The sequence below is a fragment of the Dicentrarchus labrax genome, unplaced genomic scaffold (assembly GCF_905237075.1).
Source record: "Dicentrarchus labrax unplaced genomic scaffold, dlabrax2021, whole genome shotgun sequence".
NCBI classification, from domain to species: Eukaryota; Metazoa; Chordata; class Actinopteri; family Moronidae; genus Dicentrarchus; species Dicentrarchus labrax.
In genome coordinates, this window is record NW_026136718.1 from 9,845,153 (window position 1) to 9,868,940 (window position 23,788).

The window sequence follows — 23,788 nt, forward strand, 5'->3', positions numbered from 1 at the left end:
TGGTTTTAGCAGCAAAATCAGTAATACCTTGTTTAAGTTGAACCAAGGAGAAAATGTTTTTGGTGTCAGTGACTAAGGTAAACAGCAGACTTAAAACTGCTTTTGTTACAGCATCTACAACTCCTTCTAGGTTGTCAAAAAAAGAGACATTCTGAATGTTTTCAAAGACAATACAAAAGTGCCAAAATGACTTACATTCAAAGCGTTGTGGAGACATTTGCCCATGTTTTCTACCCTCTCCATGATCAGACATGATCACTAATGCCACTAATTGGAAAATTCTTTTTTGTGCTGTGTAGTGACCACATGTCTCATGGTACGCAACAGGTCATTTTTAAGTATATTTGCGTTGATTACCTGTTTTGAGGTTAAGTAACAGGCTTTTTTTTAAGTTTACAATTTTCCAGTATATCTGCTTTAAATAGCATCTGCTGAAGAACGGCTTTACTTCACCACAAAGACAGGACATGCGTTTTAAAGCCATACAAACACATCACTGAGTTACAATACATTGACTTTCAGTGCTGTAACATATTAGGGTCTAAGGAATGGGAGGTCCATCTGACAAAAAAAAACATTATCTCTCTAATCTAAAAGTTGTGATGCATTTATGGTGAAACAGTTTAGTCAGACTTAGGGTTACCATCCTAAAGGGCACCACATGACGTTTTAAACAGTGGAAGGGGACCCTAGAGGGCACTTTATTGTGGCTTATCTAACAACAGAGAGATTTTTCTGCATTCTTTCATACATGGTGGCACCAGGGTAGCCACATTTTGGGAAATGCTTTGGTAGAGCCACAAAGCAAGTGTAACATTTTTTTCTAATTTTACAAAGAATAGGGTGTCCTTTATCCAATAGGTATGAAGAACAAGAATTAAATTAGAGTTTCAAACCAGCTGTGCACTGAGCATGTGTCAAGCCAAAAGACAGGAAATGATGTTTTCAAACACCGCATGTACCACACTTACAGCAAATGTGAGACATGACAGACATTTACTAATACCGTTAATCACAAAACAGGAAGGACACCTTCTTTGTGTGAACATCTTCTCTTGGTCCCCACTTGACTTGCATGCACCCTACCGCCTGGATATGGCAGGTCTCTGGTGTCTGAAGATCCTGCTGCTTTGGGCTGGAATCATCGGTTCGGCCGACTGTAAGTAAGCATCTTCAATATCAACGTAATGGGCTTTTTTAATAAAAGGGATTATGGAAATAAAAAGGTTTTGTGATGTCATATGCTGACAGGAAAAATGGAAATCATAAAAGGTATTAATAAGCACTGTACAAAAAAATCTAATGTATACCATATTTATTCAACATTTAACATTTTAAGGCCCATGTATGATTTCCTGTTGTGTCTCGCCTCATTTGAACATTTTCTGATCTTCAAGACCATGTGAAACTACAAACTGCAATTTATATTCACATTTAATTCCAATGCAGGAAGTAATGAGACATTAACACAAAAGAACAGGTTGAAATTAAATTTTTACGTATTTTCTTAAATAATGGGAAAGAAGGAAAATACTCCAGTGTTTATAATATTTATTAAATTATATACAGTAGTGATTCATTGTTTTACCACACAATGAAACGTATTCACCTTTTTGCGTCCTACTTTGTCGGAAACATTTTCTGATCTTCAAAACGAACACTTAATTTTACATGAATGATGTAGAGGTTAGAGACAGGATTTTCTTTCAAAACACAACGTGCTTTATATAGCACCTTGTATGTAAAGTATTTCCTGAAAAAAAAAAAAAAAAAAAAAAAAAACACACTTTTATTCTAAATGAACCCTGCTAGATTTGCTGTTTCTCAGCTACCAGAGCTCACCACTTATTTTGACAATTTTAATCTCGGGGGATTTAAATTTTCATGTGGAAATTAAATACAATGCTAAAAATTGGGAACTATCGACTTAACTGTGCGCAGAATGTTTCATGTCCAACTCACAACCGTGGCCATACCTTAGGCTATATACAGTGTTGCTTGAAAGTGTGTCAACCTCCGGAGCATTTTGGAGTTTCTATTGATTAGCATTACTCTTTTTATATGAAATAACAGGTGTATGTTTATCAATTCCATATACTTTTTTGAGGAAATCAATTGTGTAGTGAAAAGACTTTTTTTTTTATTATTGTATATTTTTATATTTCAATCATGTGGCACAGAATTGTTGGCTAAATTAACCAATGAAATGACAGACTCGAAACAGGTCAAACCAGGTTAGTTTTACCAAAGTGAACGCATATAGGTCAATCATGCTGAGAGTAGTGTTGCACAAATAATCACAATATTATCTTCCTCCTCGGGAAGAGGGTAACAGCACATTTGTCTGAGGAATGCTATACTATAAATCTAAAAAAAAAAAAAAAAAAAAAAAAAAAAAATGACTTCCACTGGTCCACTGTAAGGCTGACTGAAAGTTTTCAGTAGCACTGTATATATTATTTACTCGGGTCTGACCATTGCTGGATGCAGAGGATTTAGGTCCAAAATTGCCACAAGCCACCAGCTAGAAGATAAATCAGCCGTAAGAAGCATATCCATGGGAACATCAGCACCTAAATTACCTAAGTTATTCTTCATATTATTTTTTACTGTGGTCACATAAACCAAATGAATAGTTCATTTGTTTCATACGCAACTTGTAGACGTTGGTCTTTTGTTCTTTCACAAAGTGTCAGATTCAGCACTCGTACCAGCAGTAGTGAGATGAGTTTCATCTCTGACCACAGTTAATATTTCCTGTATATCAAATAAACCGAGGCTTAGTACCGTAGGAGGGAAACAGAAAAACTCAGACAGATCAAAGCGTGGTAACTTTACTGTTTCCTGTTGAAGACTGAACACAGTTTAGAAAGTTAAACTTATTTGTGCTAAGAGAATCTATGTGCATTTACAACCTTTACTTTTCCTTTAGCCTCACCAAGAACACCTGTGACATATACAGTGGGTACGGAAAGTATTCAGACCCTTTTAAATTTTTCACTCTTTGTTTCATTGCAGCCATTTGCTAAAATCAAAAAAGTTCATTTTATTTCTTATTAATGTACACTCAGCACCCCATCTTGACAGAAAAAAAAACAGAAATGTAGAAATTTTTGCAAATCTATTAAAGAAAAACTGAAATATCACATGGTCATAAGTATTCAGACCCTTTGCTCAGTATTGAGTAGAAGCACCCTTTTGAGCAACTACAGCCATGAGTCTTCTTGGGAATGATGCAACAAGTTTTTCACACCTGGATTTGGGGATCCTCTGCCATTCTTCCATGCAGATCCTCTCCAGTTCTGTCATGTTGGATGGTGAACGTTGGTAGACAGCCATTTTCAGATCTCTCCAGAGATGCTCAATTGGGTTTAGGGCTCTGGCTGGGCCAGTCAAGAATGGTCACAGAGAGATTCTCATTTGCTCTGACATGCACTGTGAGCTGTAAGGTCTTATATAGACAGGTGTGTGCCTTTCCTAATCAAGTCCAATCAGTTTAATTAAACACAGCTAGACTCCAATGAAGGAGCAGGACCATCTCAAGGAGGATCAGAAGAAATGGACAGCATGTGAGTTAAATATGAGTGTCACAGCAAAGGGTCTGAATACTTATGACCATGTGATATTTCACTTTTCCTTTTTTAATTAATTTGCAAAAATCTCTACATTTCTGTTTTTTTCTGTCAAGATGGGGTGCTGAGTGTACATTAATGAGAAATAAAATGAACTTTTTTGATTTAAGCAAATGGCTGCAATGAAACAAAGAGTGAAAATTTTAAAGAGGTCTGAATACTTTCCGTACCCACTGTAAATGGTGTCTTTTGGTGTAATCTATACCGGCCGCATAGCAAAAGCAGCAGCTTCCGTCACGTTACCCGGTTCAGCCACAGTACTGCTGTGCACTAGAGGCTTTTAGGCAGCACTCACAGTCCAATCGCAAACCAGTGAAGTGAATTATCTCTGTAAACAGCTGTATTGATTCACATTTATGAATATTGGTTGCCCTGTACTTTGTTGCATTTATTGATATTACTGGCAAAGTGATACCATGTAACCGCACTGGAAACAAAAGTAAAACTAAAATTAGTAACTAAAAATAATAAATACTGTTGAATTGCTTCTTTAAAAACTGCAATGATTTACACTTGTTTTCTCTTTTGTAATTCCAGGTCAAAATGACACATGTGTAGCCATACACAAATGACTGAATATGTAACATATAATTGTTGTGAAAAAACAAAAATGTATTTCTTATTGTTTACTAAATGAATGAGCTTGATACATAGCTGTTTTTGCAGAGTTATACCAACAGTGTAACATTGTTGACAAAATCCTGTTTGGGTGGCAACCTTTAGGAAAAAACAATGACAGCTACTCTCATGCCTTCAGTCACCCAAACAACTGCCCACACACCTCCACTCATCTCACCCCCACCTCAAAGTCCTCAATTCAGACACTCAGTTCAAACATCACGTCTGGTAATGTATTCAGCCTCCGTTTACAGTTTTACTGGGAACATTCAGGTTGCATTCAGCATATTATCCTGAACTAGTAGTGCCATTGTGTCAGGTAAGACTTCAAGTAGATATTTCAACCAGCAAGAAAACAGACTCTCAAAACCAGCTGGACAGGTGCCAGTTCCACCTCCTGGGCACTGCCGAGGTGCCATTGAGCAAAGCACAAAACCCCTTACTGCTCCCAAAGCGCTGCTATGTGGCAGCCATCACTTTACCATCACTACACATTTGCATGTCTATAAGCCCTGTGTGTACATTATTGTATTTTGGGACGATGTGTGTAAAACATTGAGTGAAAAATAATTTCCCTATTCAGGATCAAGAAAGTAAATCTTCTATTCTATATGTAAGTGTAGACAACAGCTACTAACACAAGCACTGACTATGGTTCATAGAAGTATGGAAGTTAAAATACAGACACTTGCTTCACTTGAAGTAGCTCTGAAAGAGTATTTTTAAAGTTTTATAATCATATGTTAATATTATGTTGTTTCCTTTACTAATGTCAATTGAATGTGTTCTTCAGCCAGCACACCAGCCCCTCCACCTCCACAGTGTGAGTATCAATATTTCTCTCCAGCATTACTGTTTTACTTTGCAATTAATGGAGCGAAGCCTCTGAGCTAGTTCAGGCAGTCAACTCGAGCTGCGCTGATATACACACATGACATGCCTTATTCCATAATCACTAACCAAGCGCACCCTTAACAATCTGGCGGTCTATTTAAACTGCACAATTTCCCAGCTCTCCCTCTGCTCTGTCAATGTCGCTGTTGCCCTGCATCTGTATTGCTACTGCTGCTCTGTAAGCCCCACCACCACCCCAGCATCCACCTGTAGGCTCCGACTGGGGGTTAAGGTGATTTGCACATCACTCCCCAATATCTCTACGTAAACATATCTGTGGGGAGTGATGAGGTCGGAGCCTAGACGTCAAAAACTAAATATGCTATACTGCTTAATAAACATTTCAAACGTGAGTTGGCTACTGAAATGTAATTAAAGTAGAATATACATGTATGTATGTAATGAGTGCAGAGTGTTTGGATTTTACTTAGTTTCAGCTCAGGAGCATGTTCAACATCTATATAAACAAGCACATATAAAATGTCATCAGGTGGTTTATATTAACTAAAAGATTTTATAATTCTGTTGGTTTTATGTACAGGTGATTACACTGTTGTACCGATCAAGTTTGGCCTCAAGATTACATTGACTACAGGATCTACTGCTGGTAACTACATCATAAAGGTAAAAGAAGGCAGGCTAGAGAAAGAAATGACAATCAACCGTCAGCTCTCCAAGGAAACCTCATCACATGACATCAAACACCTGAAGCCCTGTACTGCATATGAGCACAGTGTGGCATTTATTGATAGTACCGGAGAGCAAACAACCTGTAACAGCACTGGAAATGAAACTACAACAACACCTGGAATGAGTGAGTAAAAATAATTGATACTGTTGAATTGCATCTTATTTTCTTTTCATTCATAAAAAATTAGACTGTTTGTAAAACAGGAAGACATTTGTGCATCACTTGTATATTTCAGAGGAAACGGACATTGATGATGTCAGCTGCATCCCTGGATATGTTTGTTACCGGAGTGAATGGAACATCAGGTCTTCATTTTCAACACCAAATACTATTCTAGCTGTGCCATGCCAAAGTGACAGGAACACAATCTGCATCAAACCTGGTTACAATGACATTTGCTCCGATTTGACGACAATCTTCACATCAGGAAACTGTGTGAAAGACTCTTCCTTTATCAAAACCAAAAGCATCAGTGTTGGTATGTACAGTAGAGTCCTCCTGTATTTTGAATTATATTTGGTGCCGACCTTACTTAATAATCTTTAATGTATGTGCCGTTTTTTTCTTTGACAGATTTTTTAAATCCAAGTGAAATAAATCAGATGGCTCCAACTGGACTTCCTGCGGAAATAAAACCAACATTACCTCCAAACTGTAATCTCACTGTTGATTACACCTGTCAGGGTAAGTGGAGAGAAGTCTGTCAAAAACATTATGAATGGATTTATATGGTAATAGAGGCAATATGCACCATTAGATGCTCTCACTGTACTAAGATCACAGTTCAGAGGCACTGAGGTACAAATACCAGTTGCTGAAGAAACGTTGTCATCCTTGTGTCTCCTCAGAAAATGAAAATCCCGACAACACCAAGCAATTGTCGGAGCTGGAGCCGTTCACAGACTACAGCTGTACTGGTCAGATCAAGAACATCAGTGATGTCATCATAACAAACACACCTGCTATCAAGTTCAACATTGAGTGTGGTATGTGATATTCACTTTACCTCAGTGCAATCATAAGAACAATAAGATAACTATGGACAAAAGGACAACACCAGATACTCAGTGTTACTGATTTCTAATGTGTTCTAACAGATATTAAAATAACCGACCGAAGTACGACAGCAACCAATACCTCCATTGATCTGAGTTGGACCACAACCAGTGAGAACTGTAAAGATCTTCCCAATCTTCCGAAGCTTTCTTATCACTGCAGTTGTGGGACGAAACACAGTGGTAAGTAAAATGATTTAGATTCACTCTTTGATTATTAAGCATTTGAAGATTATTTTACTGGTCAGTTTACCTAAATAGTGAAATATACTGTGGACATTTGAATCATCCATGGAACATATATATAGAGAGATAGTTTGATTGATTGATATCCAGTTTGTTATCACTTAATAGGTAACTTAACCAACAAAACAATCTGCTGTTATATTTTCCCTTAATTGTGTCTTTGTTGCCTTGTTATTCAATCAAACACAACAGACCAACGACAAGCTACAGTTAACAAACAAGGAGGAACATGTTCTTTTACTGGACTGAAACCATTCACCGACTATACCTGTAAAGTCCAACCCACCTACAACAACAAGGACGTTGGCCAATCAACTGAAATTAGACAGAAAATTGACGTTGGAGGTAAGTGTACAAAATAGATCTTTTGGTGAAAATTACAGTCACACCTGAATAATACAAACAGACTATATCCTGACTACTTATTTATTAAGGTTGTGTATTTCATATATAGTTGAATATGAATATGATATGATATGTGGCAGTAAAAGTAAATACTTTCTGAAACACTTTCTAAGACCTTACAGAGTTGAAACTGTTCTGGAAGAATTTGGGGAGAGAACTGACTCTTGTACAAGAAATATGATTACTAAATGAATTTGGAACATCATTTATAATTAATTATTTGGTTGTTATTTGAGCTAATTATAGTAATTTTAATTCTAAATGCAGTTTTCTGTATTTATATCATATACTTATATATATTCATATGTATTTATATAAATGGTGTAATTTATCAGGTCAGTTCATTCAGTCTGTTCTGATCAGTTTGTTAAAGTCTGCAGTGTGGTACCAGAGTATTATAATATTATAGACTTTGTCAGTGTTAAATTGTAATAAATAAATTACATTTATAAAACTAATTTAAATGGATGAATACATTTTTATTTCTTTCACTTTCAGGAAGGCATTTGTAAAACATTTACTTTAAAGTGGAATCTAGAAATTTACTTTAAATACCATTTTGTTTAACTGGTTTTAAACTGTTTTTAAAAAGGTATTTGTCATTTAAAGCCATAAAGGAATACAGAATACTTTGACTTTATAATGAATTGTTTTCTTTCTTTGCACATTTTGTATTTGTATTACTACTGACAACTAGCACAACCAATAGAGAAACACACTAATCGGTGTTAAAACTGCTGCTATCAGAAACTCAAATATCACTTTAACGATAAGTAAAATACAGCGTTGTATCAAACAGAAAATATGTTGTTTTTCTTCACTCTCTTACAGTACCAAGAGAAGTTACTAACCTGAGGGTGGATCTTGTGGAGCATAATGTGATTAAAGTAACCTGCCAACGTGTAAAAGATTTAAATGGACCTGAGGAGAAATACATTGCATGTCTTAATGATTGTCATGACAAGAACCTTAAACAAGAAAAGAATAAATGTGAATTTGAATTCAAAGATCTAAGCTACTTAACGACCTACAAAGTGAAAGTTTGTATAATCCTAATTTTTGGTTTCTACATTATTCCAACTTAAGTCGTCCTATTTCTTTAAATGCTAAACTTCCTGATAAACAGATTTTCTGTCTTTGCAGGTGACTGTTTTCAATGGAAGAAGGGAGAGCAATCCAGTGATGAAGGTCATTGACACTTCATGTATGTGCAGTTCTAATTAATACCACAAATTGTCTCATATTGTTCAGATTGACATACAGAACATTTTCTATACATTGTATCTTTAACATAAATGCTACCACATTGATATTTTTCTCCCATCATTTTACAGATAATGACAAAGCTCTGATTGGGTCTCTGGTCTTCCTCATCATCCTCATGTCTGTGGCTCTGCTTTTCTACAAGATATTCATTCGGAAGTGCTGTTATGTTAAACAGAGGAACCCACAAGCAGACCACAAATTCATCTGGTATGATTTCCAAAGACATTTTTTATTGAGAACCAGGGGATGAAATGGTGAGAGGATATGGCTTAGACCCAGGCAGAGTGGAACTTGAAGATAGAGGCAGCGTGGCAGACAGGAAGGAGCGGGCAGGTAGCTGTAGTGAAGGGTATGATCCTGAGACACGGGAAAAAACAAGGTTAACGTTCGTAGCAAAAGCACTTCTCTTAAGTTCTCTAACTTAGTCAAGAAAGTCACTACCAGGCTTGTAGATACAACAATCTGTGTGGCTAGAGAACCGGGGTTTATATACTGCAGGGCTGATGAGTTGATGGCTGGCAGGTTTGAGCAGTCAGACAGGTGAGCAGGTAATCAGGGAGAGTGGGAGGAGTCCAAACACACACACACACACACACACACACACACACACACACACACACACACACACACACACACGCACACACACACACAGAGGGAGACAGGGAAACCAAGGAGGAGAAAACTACTGACTATAACAAGCGCAGAAAGTCCCAGTAAGGATCACTTTGCATCTGATCTGCTGCATCAGTTGATTGTCTCATTGTCTGCTTTGCTTTACAGTAATGACATTACAGCTAAAGAAACATGTCGTACATGAGTTTTACTTACTTACTCTTTACCAACATCATTTTGCACCATCACTAACAGATGTACCGTCGCATTACTGCGATTATTAGCAGAAAACAGTGAATACTAGTTTTTTCGCTGTGCTGTGACAATTTGAGGGCCATGTATATAAAGTACATACATTTCAGAATTGTGACAATGAAATATAACTGTCAGACAGTAAATGTAGAGCAATATATTGATTAAGAAGTACTTTTGGACGCATCCACAGTTTACACTGTGTAGCCCATCATAAATTATTCTATATTACTCCCAATATACTTTTATTCTCTCTTTTCTCCACAGTGATATAAATGATGACATGATGCTTAAATCAACAGTCAGTGAGTACATTTAAGCTTTCTTGGTTTTACTACAGTTGTCTTTGAGTAGGTAACAAAACAGCAGTCACATTCAGCAGCGACAAATTACTTTCATATTTTAGCAGTTAGGTTAAAACTGTAATGCCTGAACCATGAAATAATTAATAATAATTAATAATAATGAATGTATTATTTTTTAAAACTAGAGTGTTGAACTACTGACTAATTATTAAAAGATTTATTAAATATCAATTTGGATATATGAGTTTTAATTTGTATTATTTTTGCTACATCCGGTATTTTTGTGCAATTTATTGCTCACAGTTTATCTTAAACAAACAAAAATATATAAAACACAACATTTTAGGGCACCCAGTTAGCTCAGTTGGTAGAGCTGGCGACCCATGTAACGAGGCTGAGTCCTTGCTGCAGCAGCCCAGGGTTCGAATTCGACCTGCGGCCCTTTGCTGCATGCAATCCCCTCTCTCTCTGCCAACCATTCCTGTCGATCTTCAGCTGTATCTATTAAATAAAGGCAATAAAAGTCCAAAAAAAATAACTTTAAAAAATAAGAAAATAAAAAATAAAAAACACAACGTTTTAACCCATTAAGCTTTCAGTTTCCTTTAAAATTTTCCTCAAGTAATTTCAAACATACAAAATATTTTTTTTCCATTTTGCACAACAAATGAAGCTATCACACAGCAATGACAAACCAACCAGTGGTTCTCACTTAGTTTGGTTAATTTTTTGGTTCACAGCCTCTTTATCTTGCATTGTGGTAGGCCTGAAAACAGTGTATGTCCTTGTTCAGGCAAGATGGATTTACATTACATGTTTTTATTACCTTAACTTTTTCAAAATTGGTCACTGATTGATGGCAGCCATTTTGGATGTCACAACTGAAAGCCCTCTGGTGCATGAATTATTGATCCCTGGTTGATTATGCATGCACTGTGTGTGTCTGATTGCATACATCAGGTTTTTCAGGAAAAAATAATATCACACAGGTCTAAAAAACTCATGTATCAAATACGATACTCTTGTCGTTAAAGGGGTAACTCTTCCTGTTACCAATTAGGAAGAGTGCAGCAGGAAGAGCACTTTTGAATAATATGTTATCAACAATCTCTTTGCTGAGGAGTAACAAACATCATGTTGTAATATTTCCTTTTTGTTTGTTGTTGTAGTTTATGTCAATGTACAACCTCCAGGATGGCGTCATAGAAAAGCTCGCTGATGAAGAAGGTGTAATGGAGCTGCCTACCAAATCATCATTTACTCCTTCTGCTTGTGTTGTTCAGCATGTAGTAGGTCTTTTTGACATCTTAGAATTTACTCTAAATTGTAGGGTTTTTTTTGTTATCAGCTAATAGCTCCAATATTATGCTTGTGTTTGTTTTAGTTATAGCGTGTCTGTCGCTTTGATGTGCACATTATAATATGTAAGAAACCAACCAACTTTTATTCCCATGTCGTCAAATACCGAGGTTTTGTCATGCCCCTCGACATCATTACAAGTTTTAAGTTACATAATGTTACATAAGTGGCTTGAGTCACTTGAGAACCTAACCGAACTGTGATTGTTTGGCATTAACAATGAATTAAAAAGGCATCTCAAACAGATGCTAAAGGGTATCTTCTGCATCAAAAAAACAAAATAAAACTCAACAAAACCGTCTTGATAGTCAGATTTCAGATTTAGATAATAATGATTTCCTCGTTGCAGTGACATAGTGGAAATGAAGCTTCCTGTCACCAAAGTAAAGTACAACTTCATACATATGTAGCTGTACACACCATAAGTCCTGGATATGGCAGGTCTCTGTGGTCTGAAGATCCTGCTGCTCTCAGCTGCAATAATTGCTTTGGCCAACTTTAAGTAACCATCTTCAACGTCCACGCAATGTGCTTTTTTAAACAAAAAATGTATTTCAGTCAGACAACTCACATTTAAAATGTTTATTACAGCAGTATAGCATATTTAGATTTTGGCGTCTAGGCTCCGACCTCGTCATTCCCCGCAGATATGTTTACATAGAGATATTGGGGAGTGATGAGCAAATACCTTAAACCCCCAGCCAGAGCCTACAGGTGGACGCTGGGGTGATGTTGGGGCTTAGACGGAGTTGGTCCCCTGGCGCTGTACAGTGGCTGCCTACTGCTTCTCATACTTAGGGAGGGTTAAATCCAGAGGACAATGTGTTCAACTGTATGACTGTTCAGTATATGTAATACAAATAAGTTAATTCTATTCTATTTCTTTGTGCATAAAAACTCCTTTTTAAGGGGATTTCAGAAAATCAAAATAAACAAATTGATTTAAAATACAAATAACCATAAGCGAACCTGCTTTGTGCTGACAGGAAAAATGCAAAACATCTTACTGGTATTAATGAGCACTGCATTATAGGAAATGTGCATTATTATGAATTTTCCCGATAATGAAATTACAGCTAATAAAAATGTTTGATTTTTTGAGTTTTTTAATGAACTTTCCTTGAAAAAAAATAAAAGAACATTTGAAGAGTCAGATTTGTTGTTTGTTTTTGTTGTGTTAACAATAATGATGTCACAATGTTAGATTTGGTTTGAACAGAGCTCTGGAATATTAAATCATCCATTTAGCTATTTATTCTTTAGGAACTTAATCTGTGTAAAGGAATCAGTGCATACACTATGCATAACAGGACAGAGAACCCCCCCCAAAAAAGGAGAGAACATACAAGTGCAGTTTAAAATGTTTAAAATGTCCACCAGTGAGGTTAGGTTTTCCTAAGAATCTCCACAAATAAATAATAATTTGGGTCCAATCAGCCAAACAGGCAGTAATGAGTCAGATGGAAGTAGGCACAAAGCTTGACATGGCCCGCTTGAATGGGAGTGAGCTGTATTTGCAGCCTGAAGAGATAAAAAAAACACAAAACACTGACTGGTTTAAGATTAACAGAATGAGGAGATGCTCTTCAAAAGAAACACATTACACAAATTAAGAGCTCAGAGAATAGCAACAAAAACACACAAAAAGTATTTCAGATACTGATTATTAGTTAACATAGAGGAGAGGAGAGGAGAACGCCTGAAGAATAGGCCACAGGTAGTTAATCAAATATATTTATCTGTACATATATATATGTTTGACTTTTCTCTTTGGTATCTCAGCTGACGACATAAGTTAGGTAGTTACACTGTGTTTGACTCATGACGTGGACGGCTACACAAGGCAAGGATCTGCTATCTCTTCAACATATTTGTTAACAATAATTCAATTCAATTCCCTTCAATTTTATTTGTATAAATACAATTTAAAAAATTAGACACAGCAGACACTTTTCAAAATAGAGCAGGTCTAGACCGTACTCCTTTACTTAATTATTTACAGAGACCCAACAGTTCCCACCACGAGAAAGCACTGGGCGACAGCGGCAAGGGAAAACTTCCTTTTAAGAAGCAGGAACCTCGGACAGGGCCCGGCTGTCCCCGGCGGAGAGAGAGACACACACACAAAGGTGCACAGCAACAACAGTAGCAACAACTACACTAATAGTAGTGACTGATGGTGATGATGATGATGAACATGAAGAAGATGACGACGATGAAAACAACAACAATGATGGGGGACAATAAGCTGCGATTATAGTAATAATAATAATAATGATAATAATAACAATAATATCAGTAATATTAGCAGTGGGAGTCAAGCAGGACCATGGCAGGAGGCTCCACCAGGATCCGTGAAAACCTGCAAGACGAGAAAGCACAAGAACTCCGGGGAAGAAGTGAAGTTAGTAACATGCATTAATGGGACATTAATGTGTGCAGAAAAAGAGAGGAAGAGAGGAGCTCAGTGCATCATCGGAAATACCCGATAGTCTAGGCCTATAGCAGCATAACTAAGGGATGGTTCAGGACTCACTTGAGCCAGCCCTAACTATAAGCTTTATCAAAGAGGAATGTCTTAAGCCTACTCTTAAATGTGGTGAGGGTGTCTGCCTCCCGAACCAAAACTGGAAGCTGGTTCCACAGGAGAGGAGCTTGGTAACTGAAGGCTCTGGCTCCTGTTCTACTTTTAGAGGCTATAGGAACCACAAGTAGCCCAGCATTCAGAGAACGTAGTGTTCTAGAGGGGTAATAAGGTACTAGGAGCTCTTTAAGATATGAAGGGGCCTGACCATGAAGAGCTTTGTAGGTGAGGAGGAGGATTTTAAATTCTATTCTGAATATTACAGGCAGCCAGTGCAGAGAAGCTAATACAGGCGAAATATGATCTCTTTTTCTAGTTCCTGTCAGTACTCGTGCTGCAGCGTTCTGAATTAATTGGAGGGTCTTAATGGACTTATTGGGGTAGCCTAGGGAGTTGTAGAAATCCAGCCTAGAAGTAACAAATGCACGGACTAGTTTTTCTGCATCAGTCTGTGCAAGGATGTGTCTAATTTTTGTAATGTTACATAAATGAAAAAAGGCAGTCCTTGAGGTTTGCTTAATGTGGGAATTAAAGGACATATCCTGAACAAAGATAACTCCAAGATTCCTGACAGTGGTGCTGGAGGCCAAAGTAATACCATCTAGAGTAACTATATCTTTAGACAGTGAGTCTCTGAGGTGTTTGGGGCCAAGTACAAGAATTTAATTGTTTTGTTTGAGTTTAGCATCAGAAACTTGCAGCTCATCCAGGTTTTTATGTCTTTAAGACATGCTTGTAATTTAGATAATGGATTAATTTCATCGGGCATCGACAGATATAACTGGGTATCATCTGCATAACAGTGAAAGTTAATGGAGTGAGTCCTAATAATGTTGCCTAGGGGAAGCATAAAGTGAATAGAATTGGTCCAAGCACAGAACCTTGTGGAACTCCATTACTAACATTAGTGTTTAAGGAGGATTCATCGTTAACATGGACAAACTGAGAACGATCTGATTAGTATGACTTAAACCAGCTTAGTGCGGTTCCTTTAATGCCAATTTGATGCTCAGGTCTCTAACAATCTAACAAAAGTACAGAGACAAGTTCATTGTCGGAAGCAATTAAAAGGCCGTTATTAACTTTAACTAGTGCTGTCTCTGTGCTGTGATGAATCCTCTAAATCCTGACTGAAAATCCTCAAATAAGCTGTTGCTATGCCAATACAACTACACCGCAAACTTACACAGCAACGGTTACAATCACAACATTTTGTCGACACAGAATGTCTTTCTGGTGGGTCAAATGCATCCACTGGACCATAATGAGAACTATGTTTTGACTTTTTTTCATGGTTTTACCAGGAAAATCAGTAATACCTTGTTAAAGTTGAACCATGGAGAAAATGTTTTTGGTGTCAGTGACTAAGGTAAACAGCAGACTTAAAACTGCTTTTGTTACAGCATCTACAACTCCTTCTAGGTTGTCAAAAAAAGTCAAAGACAAAAAATAAGTGTCAAAATGACTTACATTCAAAGCGTTGTGGAGACATTTGCCCATGTTTTCTACCCTCTACATGATCCTTCTTTTCCTGATACATTCATTAGACATTATTACCCTGCCAGTCTTCCAGTACCAGGGTAAAAAGTGCAACACAACAATGCTTCAACCATCAATAACATTCTATTATGTCTCTCAGTTTTGCTGCCACTAATTGGAAAACTCTTCACTCCAATTTTACCATTGTTCTCAAAGTCTTTTTTGTGCCGTTTGGTGACCCCATGTCTCACGCAACAGGTCTTTTTATATTTTTTTTAAGTATTTTTTTGGAGGGGGGGCTTTTTATTGCCTTTTTTTTTATTATTATTGATAGTGACAGCTGAAGGTAGACAGGAAAGGGGGGCAGAGAGAGAGGGGATGACACCCAGCAAAGGGCTGCAGGTCGGATTCGAACCCTGGGCCGCTGCAGCAAGGACTCAGCCTCGGTACATGGTACATGCATTTATGGTGAAACTGTTTAGTCAGACTTAGGGTTACAATCCTAAAGGGCACCACATCACGTTTTATCCAGTGGAAGGGGACCCTAGAGGGCACTTTATTGTGGCTTATCTAACAACCAAGAGTTTTTTCTGCATTCTTTCATACATTGTGGCACCAGAGTAGCCAAATTTTGGAAAATGATTCGGTATAGCCACAAAGCCAGTGTTTCACAAAGAATAGGGTGTCCTTTATCCAATAGGTATGAAGGACAATAATTAAATTAGAGTTTCAAACCAGCTGTGCACTGAGCATGCGTCAAGCCAAAAAACAGGAAATGATGTTTTCATGACAGACATTTATCAATACTTTTAATCACAAAAGAGGAAAGACACCTTCTTTGTGTGAACATCTTCTCTTTGTCCCCACTTGACTTGCATGCACCCTACCGCATGGATATGGCAGGTCTCTGGTGTCTGAAGATCCTGCTGCTTTGGGCTGGAATCATCGGTTTGGCCGACTGTAAGTAAGCATCTTCAATATCAATGTAATGGGCTTTTTTAATAAAAGGGATTATGGAAATAAAAAGGTTTTGTGATGTCATGTCCTTTTATCTTTTCCCTTTGAGTCTTCAAGACGTAAAGAAGTTTTTTTCAAGCTGATTTTAAATACAAATAACAATCAGCTTTTGAGTCTTGTGCTTTATGCTGACAGGAAACCATCATACAGGTATTAATAAGCACTGTACAAAAAAATCAAATGTATACCATATTTATTTAACATTTAACATTTTAAGGCCCATGTATGATTACCTGTTGTGTCTCGCCTCATTTGAACATTTTCTGATCTTCAAAACCATGTGAAACTACAAACTGCAATTTTCATTCACATTTAATTCCAATGCAGGAAGTAATGAGACATTAACGCAAAAGATCAGGTTGAAATTTAATTTTTACGTATTTTATTAAATAATGGGAAAAAAGGAAAATACTCCAGTGTTTATAATATTTATTAAATTATATACAGTAGTGATTCATTGTTTTACCACACAATGAAACGTATTCACCTTTTTGCTTCCTACTTTGTCGGAAACATTTTCTGATCTTCAAAACGAACACTTAATTTTACATGAATGATGTAGAGGTTAGAGACAGGATTTTCTTTCAAAACACAACGTGCTTTATATAGCACCTTGTATGCAAAGTATTTCCTGAAAAAAATACTTTTATTCTAAACGAACCCTGCTAGATTTGCTGTTTCTCAGCTACCAGAGCTCACCACTTATTTTGAACTTTGACAAAATTTTAATCTCGGGGGATTTAAATTTTCATGTGGACATAAAATCCAATGCTAATTTTGGGAACTATCGACTTAACTGTGCGCAGAATGTTTCATGTCCAACTCACAACCGTGGCCATACCTTAGGCTATATACAGTGTTGCTTGAACGTGTGTCAACCTCCGGAGCATTTTGGAGTTTCTATTGATTAGCATTACTCTTTTTATATAAAATAACAGGTGTATGTTTATCAATTCCATATACTTTTTTGAGGAAATCAATTGTGTAGTGAAAAGACTATATTTTTATTATTGTATATTTTTATATTTCAATCATGTGGCACAGAATTGTTGGCTAAATTAACCAATGAAATGACAGACTCGAAACAGGTCAAACCAGGTTAGTTTTACCAAAGTGAACGCATATAGGTCAATCATGCTGAGAGTAGTGTTGCACAAATAATCACAATATTATCTTCCTCCTCGGGAAGAGGGTAACAGCACATTTGTCTGAGGAATGCTATACTATAAATCTAAAAAAATGACTTCCACTGGTCCACTGTAAGGCTGACTGAAAGTTTTCAGTAGCACTGTATATATTATTTACTCGTGGTCTGACCATTGCTGGATGCAGAGGATTTAGGTCCAAAATTGCCACAAGCCACCAACTAGAAGATAAATCAGCCATAAGAAGCATATCCATCCACCTAAAGTCATTTTTCATATAATTTTTTACTATGGTCACATAAACCGAATGAATAGTTCATTTGTTTCATACGCAACTTGTCGACGTTGGTCTTTTGTTCTTTCACAAAGTGTCAGATTCAGCACTCGTACCAGCAGTAGTGAGATGAGTTTCATCTCTGACCACAGTTAATATTTCCTGTATATCAAATAAACCGAGGCTTAGTACCGTAGGAGGGAAACAGAAAAACTCAGAGACAGATCAAAGCGTGTTAACTGTACTGTTTCCTGTTGAAGACTGAACACAGTTTAGAAAGTTAAACTTATTTGTGCTAAGAGAATCTATGTGCATCTACAACCTTTACTTTTCCTTTAGCCTCACCAAGAACACCTGTGACATATAAATGGTGTCTTTTGGTGTAATCTATACTGGCCGCATAGCAAAAGCAGCAGCTTCCGTCACCTTACCCTGTTCAGCCACAGTACTGCTGTGCACTAGAGGATTTTAGGCAGCACTCACAGTCCAATAGCGAACCAGTGAAGTGAATTAATTATTAAATTAAAAGTGAATTAAGTGAATTATTATGCAAAACTAAAATGAGTAACTAAGAATAAATACTGTTGAATTTCTTCTTTAAAAACTGCAATGATTTACACTTTTTTTACTCTTTTGTAATTCCAGGTCAAAATGATACAGGTGGGTGGCCACACACATGGTACCGAATATGTAACATTTAATTGTTATCTCATTGTATAAAATGTTTTATGCTAATTATGCTTCCTCCTGTGCTATACATTGTGCAATACATTCACCTCGGCCCGCCTGAAGCCATCTAAATTTCATGAAATGAGTATGATCGTCAAACATATATAATGTTAATAATGTTTCAAACTAAATGTGAAAACCTTACGGTTAGCTAGATGATAACCAGGTGAACATTTTGTCCACAATCCTTTGGTGGAGGAATGTGGGACCACAGTTACCCTTACCTACACACAGTTATTTATGTACAAAACATTTAAATTGTTGATTTAATTAGTTTGTGCTCATTTCATAAAATGTTGCTTTGCTAAAGCTTATGTTGAAACCATGAGGAACTACAAACTGCAGTTTTCACTCACATTCAACTGCAATGCAGGAAGTAGTGAGACATTACTGCAAAAGAGCAGGTTGAGATTAAATTTTTTTATTTATTGCTTAAATGGCTTGCTTTGAATCTGAGCTAAAGCAAACTAACAATAACTTGCTGTGTATCATCTATACCATGATTTAAGGGTCCTCAAATTATGTGAATATATTCCAGTGAGGATACATAGTGTTTATAATATTTAAACATAAGTTATATACAGTAATGATCCATTGTTTTGCTACACAATGAAATGTATTCACATTTCTACGTGATATCTATATCTATATTGTTATTTTATTCATATCCCATATGCATTTCGTTGTCTTAGTAATTGTACTTTGTGCCATAAAAATAAAGTTGAATCTTATCTAATCTAATCTAACCTACTTCCTACTTTAATTGAAATGCCTGAAATGGTCGTTGTGATTGCTCCTTTCCAAACGTCTTCCATGTTATTTGTAGTTATACTGAACCTGAGATCTGTTGCTGGTTACCTCTAGCTCAAACTAATGGAATTTGAACAATTTATAGCATGAAAGCGTTCATTGTTGGAGGGAAAATACTACATGTTGTACTTTTTAATGTTGTTGAAACTGACATTGTGGCATTGAGTTTGGCCTGATTTTTGTTCTCTTGGAATGCAGATAATTCAACTCTCTCACCTCCACGCACCTATTCCACTTCACCTTCAGTAACCACCCTATCTGCCTCAACTCCACCCCCCATGACAGAAGCTCCTGTCGTGTCTTCAACCACCCAAACAACTGCCCACATACCTCCACTTACCTCGCAGACCCTCACCTCAGAGTCCTCAAGTCAGACACCCAGTTCAAACACCACGTCTGGTAATGTATTCAACCTCCATTTACAGTTTTACTGGGAACATTAGCGTTGCATTCAGCATATTATCCTGAACCAGTAGTGCTATTGTGTGAGGTAAGACTATTGGCAGTAAAGTATTTCTACTTGAAGGTGACCTCCAGCATGCTCTCCTTCCTACAGCCTCTTCTCCTGCAAACACCTCATCCTCACCCACAGACACTTCAACCAGCAGGGAACCAGACTCTCAAACAAACCAAACTCACAATGCGACCTCGCCTCCAACCACTGCGCCCAACACCACAGTCATTACAACCATCCCAGGTTGGAACGTTCTAATTTACAACCCAACTCTATTTCTTCTTATATTAGATTGTGTTTAGACTGTGTTATTCATAGACAACAGCTACTAACACTAGTATAGGATACGGTTTATACAAGTACATAAAATACAGACACATGCTTCACTTGAAGTAGCTCTGTATACTCTGCTCGAGTATTTCAAAGTTTTATAATAATATATCAATATTTTGTTGTTTCCTTTTCTAATGTCAATTGAATGTGTTCTTCAGCCAGTACACCAGCCCCTCCACCTCCACAGTGTGAGTATCAATATTTCTCTCCAGTATTACAGTTTTACTTTGCAATGAATGTAATTAAAGTAGATTTGTACATGTATGTATGTAATGAGTGCAGAGTGTTTGGATTTTACTTAGTTTCAACTTAGGAGCATGTTCAACATCTGTTCTCATTCCCAACGTGTCAAAAACTGCAGCTTGGTCAGTGGCCCTACACTTCAGGAAGTGATGCTGTAGGAACACTTCTAGCGTCACTTTTGGACGCGCAGGGATGTTTGATTGATAGGAGACCGTGGCACCGTCAAGTTAGCAACAACACATTTACCCACGTCCAGGTGGACTGAATTAGGATAATAAATAAGCAACGTCCGGTTTCACTTTCAAAATAAAGCCAGAAGAGAAACGTTTCATATTTTATGAACAATCATAATACTGCCACTAAAGACACTAGTGGTTTCTTCCTATCTCATAAATACAAGTCATGTTGCCACATTATTAGGATAAAAAAGTATAAAGTGAAGTTAGTTAGTTAGTTGCACAATTAGACATCGGCACTGTGAAATTAGGAGCAACACATGTAGCTCCTCCAGTGACAGGCATTAGCAAGAGGTCCTGATTAAAATACAGGGCTTTATTGCTGGTCAACCCGTGAGAACTGGGTTAAAGACATAGAAAATACATTAACAGAAATAATGCTGTATGCATGTCTCATACATCTTGTGTTATAACCACTTCATGTATGTGCAGTTCTAATTAATACCACAAATTGTCTCATATTGTTCAGATTGACATACAGAACATTTTCTATACATTGTATCTTTAACATAAATGCTACCACATTGATATTTTTCTCCCATCATTTGACAGATAATGACAAAGCTCTGATTGGGTCTCTGGTCTTCCTCATCATCCTCATACCTGTGGCTCTGCTTTTCTACAAGATTTACATTCGGAAGTGCAGAAAGTCCCAGTAAGGATCACTCTGCATCTGATCTGTTGCATCAGTTGTCTCATTGCTTCTGCTTTGTTTTACGGTAATGACTTTACAGCTGAAGAAATATGTCGTACATGAGTTTTACTCGACTCTATACCATCATCATTCTGCACCATCAATGACAGATGTACCGTCGCATTACTGCGATTATTGGCAGAAGACAGTGAATACTAGTTTTTTGGCTGTGCCGTGACAATTTGAGGGCCATGTATATATACATAATACATTTCAGACAGTAAATGTAGAGCAATGTATTAATTAAGAAGTACTTTTGGACACATCCACAGTTTACAGTGTGTAGCCCATCATAAAATATTCTATATTATTTCCAATACACTTTTATTCTCTCTTTTCTCCACAGTGATGTGAATGATGACATGATGCTTGAATCAGAAGCCAGTGAGTACATTTAAGCTTTCTCGGTTTTACTACAGTTGTCTTTGAGTAGGTAACAAAACAGCAGCGACAAATTACTTATTTATTAGATTATGTGTTACCAATTCGGAAGAGTGTATTATTTCCCCAAAACAAATAACTTGCAGTTGTAGCACTTTTGAATAATATGTTATCAACAATCTCTTTGCTGAGGAGTAACAAACATCATGTTGTTATATTTCCTTTTTGTTTGTTGTTGTAGTTTATGTCAATGCACGACCTCCAGGATGGCGTCATAGAGAAGCTCGCTGATGAAGAAGGTGTAATGGAGCTGCCTACCAAATCATCATTTACGCCTTCTGCTTGTGTTGTTCAGCATGTAGTAGGTCTTTTTGACATCTTAGAAATTACTCTAAAATGTAGTTATCTTTTGTTATCAGCTAATAGCTCCAATATTATGCTTGCTTTTGTTTTACTTTCAGCCTGTCTGTCGCTTTGATGTGCACATTGTAATATGTAAGAAACCAGCCCGCTTTCAGTCATCAAATACCGAGGTTTTGTCATGCCCCTCGACATCATTAAAGTTTTAAGTTATATAATGTTACATTAGCTAATTGAGTCACTTGAGAACCTAAACTAACTGCGATTGTTTGGCATTAACCATGAATTAAAAAGGCATCTCAAACAGATGCTAAAGGGTCCCTTGTGCATCAACAAACAAAATAAAACTCACCAAAATCGTCTTGATAGTCAGATTTCAGATTTGGATAATAGATGATTTCCTGGTTGCAGTGACATAGAGGAAATTAAGCTTCCTGTCACCAAAGTAAAGGCAGATTCTGAGTAGAGAGGTGAGACATCACGCCCACTCATTTCACTTGAAATCTGGAGTGAGGTTTATTTAGGTGTGGGCAATTGGACAGAAAGCTCTGTTGAAAAGCAAAATTAGACTTTTCTTTCTTAGTATATAATATAATTTTTTTTAAAAAAAGAGTACAACTTCATACATATGTAGCTGTACACACCCGAAGTCCTGGATATGGCAGGTCTCTGTGGTCTGAAGATCCTGCTGCTCTCGGCTGCAATAATCGCTTTGGCCATCTGTAAGTAACCATCTTCAATGTCAACGCAATGTGCTTTTTTAAACAAAAAAATTATTAAGTCATGTCCTTGTATCTATTCCCCTTGATTCTTCAAGATGTAAAAAAAAAAAAAGACATTTTTAACATTTTAATATATAAACTTGAAAAAAAGCTGTAGCTTATTCTATATTCTAATCAAATAATTTGTTGTAGCATATGGTTGGTGAGTAAGTGATTGTTTATATGACAACAACTGAAACATTTTTCATGCTCTTAATTATTTGTGTTTGCATGTTCTCAGGGTGCTTCGGTTTCCCCCACCATTAAAAACATGCATGTTCGCTTAATTCTCAAGTCAGTGCCTTTGATCAAGGTACTTGCTTAGATGCAGTTGGTCCCCTGGCACTGTACAGCGGCTGCCCACTGCTCATCGTACTTCGGGAGGGTTAAATGCAGAGGATGATGTGTTGAACTGTATGACTGTACAGTATATGTAATAACAATAAGTTAATTCTATTCTATTCATAATAAAAACACATCTTGCCTGCAACTTTAAATCTAAATTAGAGTATTTAGGTCATAAAGTGGCCCCTTTAACAAATTAGATTTTCTTTGCGCATTAAAAATATTAAAAAACAGTTTGAAATTTGTTATAGATTGTGATAATTTTGTGTTCTGAAAGCAACACGGTGTGTCTGATATAATAGCTCCATAATGACCGCCTATTCTTCATTATTAAAAAGATTTTAGAAAATCAAAATAAACAAATTGATTTAAAATACAAATAACCATAAGAGAACCTGCTTTATGCTGACATGCAAAACATCTTACTGGTATTAATAAGCACTGCATGATAGGAAATGTGCATTATTATCAATTTTCCAGATAATGAAATTACAGCTAATTAAATTTTTAGATTTTTTTTGTTTTTTTAATTAACTTTCCTTGAAAAAATTAAAGAGCATTTGAAGAGTCAGATTTGTTGTTTGATTTTGTGTTAACAATAATGATGT

General features: G+C 36.7%; 2 protein-coding genes across 2 annotated transcripts in view; both read left to right on the plus strand.

Moving 5' to 3' along the window:
- The window catches only part of LOC127349794 (receptor-type tyrosine-protein phosphatase C-like), a 61,110-nt gene extending 38,817 nt beyond the window's left edge, over positions 1-22,293 (plus strand). The window contains exons 4-15 of the mRNA XM_051375696.1: positions 5,686-5,958; positions 6,071-6,313; positions 6,409-6,519; positions 6,684-6,821; positions 6,933-7,073; positions 7,329-7,481; positions 8,373-8,581; positions 8,685-8,745; positions 8,876-9,014; positions 9,939-9,976; positions 11,146-11,269; positions 22,080-22,293. Coding sequence (XP_051231656.1) covers positions 5,796-5,958; positions 6,071-6,313; positions 6,409-6,519; positions 6,684-6,821; positions 6,933-7,073; positions 7,329-7,481; positions 8,373-8,581; positions 8,685-8,745; positions 8,876-9,014; positions 9,939-9,976; positions 11,146-11,195 — 1,446 coding nt within the window. The 5' untranslated portion in view covers positions 5,686-5,795 and the 3' untranslated portion in view covers positions 11,196-11,269; positions 22,080-22,293. The remainder of the gene's footprint in view (positions 1-5,685; positions 5,959-6,070; positions 6,314-6,408; positions 6,520-6,683; positions 6,822-6,932; positions 7,074-7,328; positions 7,482-8,372; positions 8,582-8,684; positions 8,746-8,875; positions 9,015-9,938; positions 9,977-11,145; positions 11,270-22,079) is intronic.
- Positions 18,607-22,293, plus strand: LOC127349797 (uncharacterized). The gene is made up of 6 exons (XM_051375701.1): positions 18,607-19,772; positions 19,930-20,070; positions 20,319-20,348; positions 21,192-21,294; positions 21,680-21,717; positions 21,956-22,293. The coding sequence occupies exons 1-6, from the start codon at positions 19,652-19,654 to the stop codon at positions 22,003-22,005; spliced, it is 483 nt and encodes a 160-aa protein (XP_051231661.1). The 5' UTR covers positions 18,607-19,651; the 3' UTR covers positions 22,006-22,293.
- Positions 22,294-23,788: the final 1,495 nt, after the last annotated feature.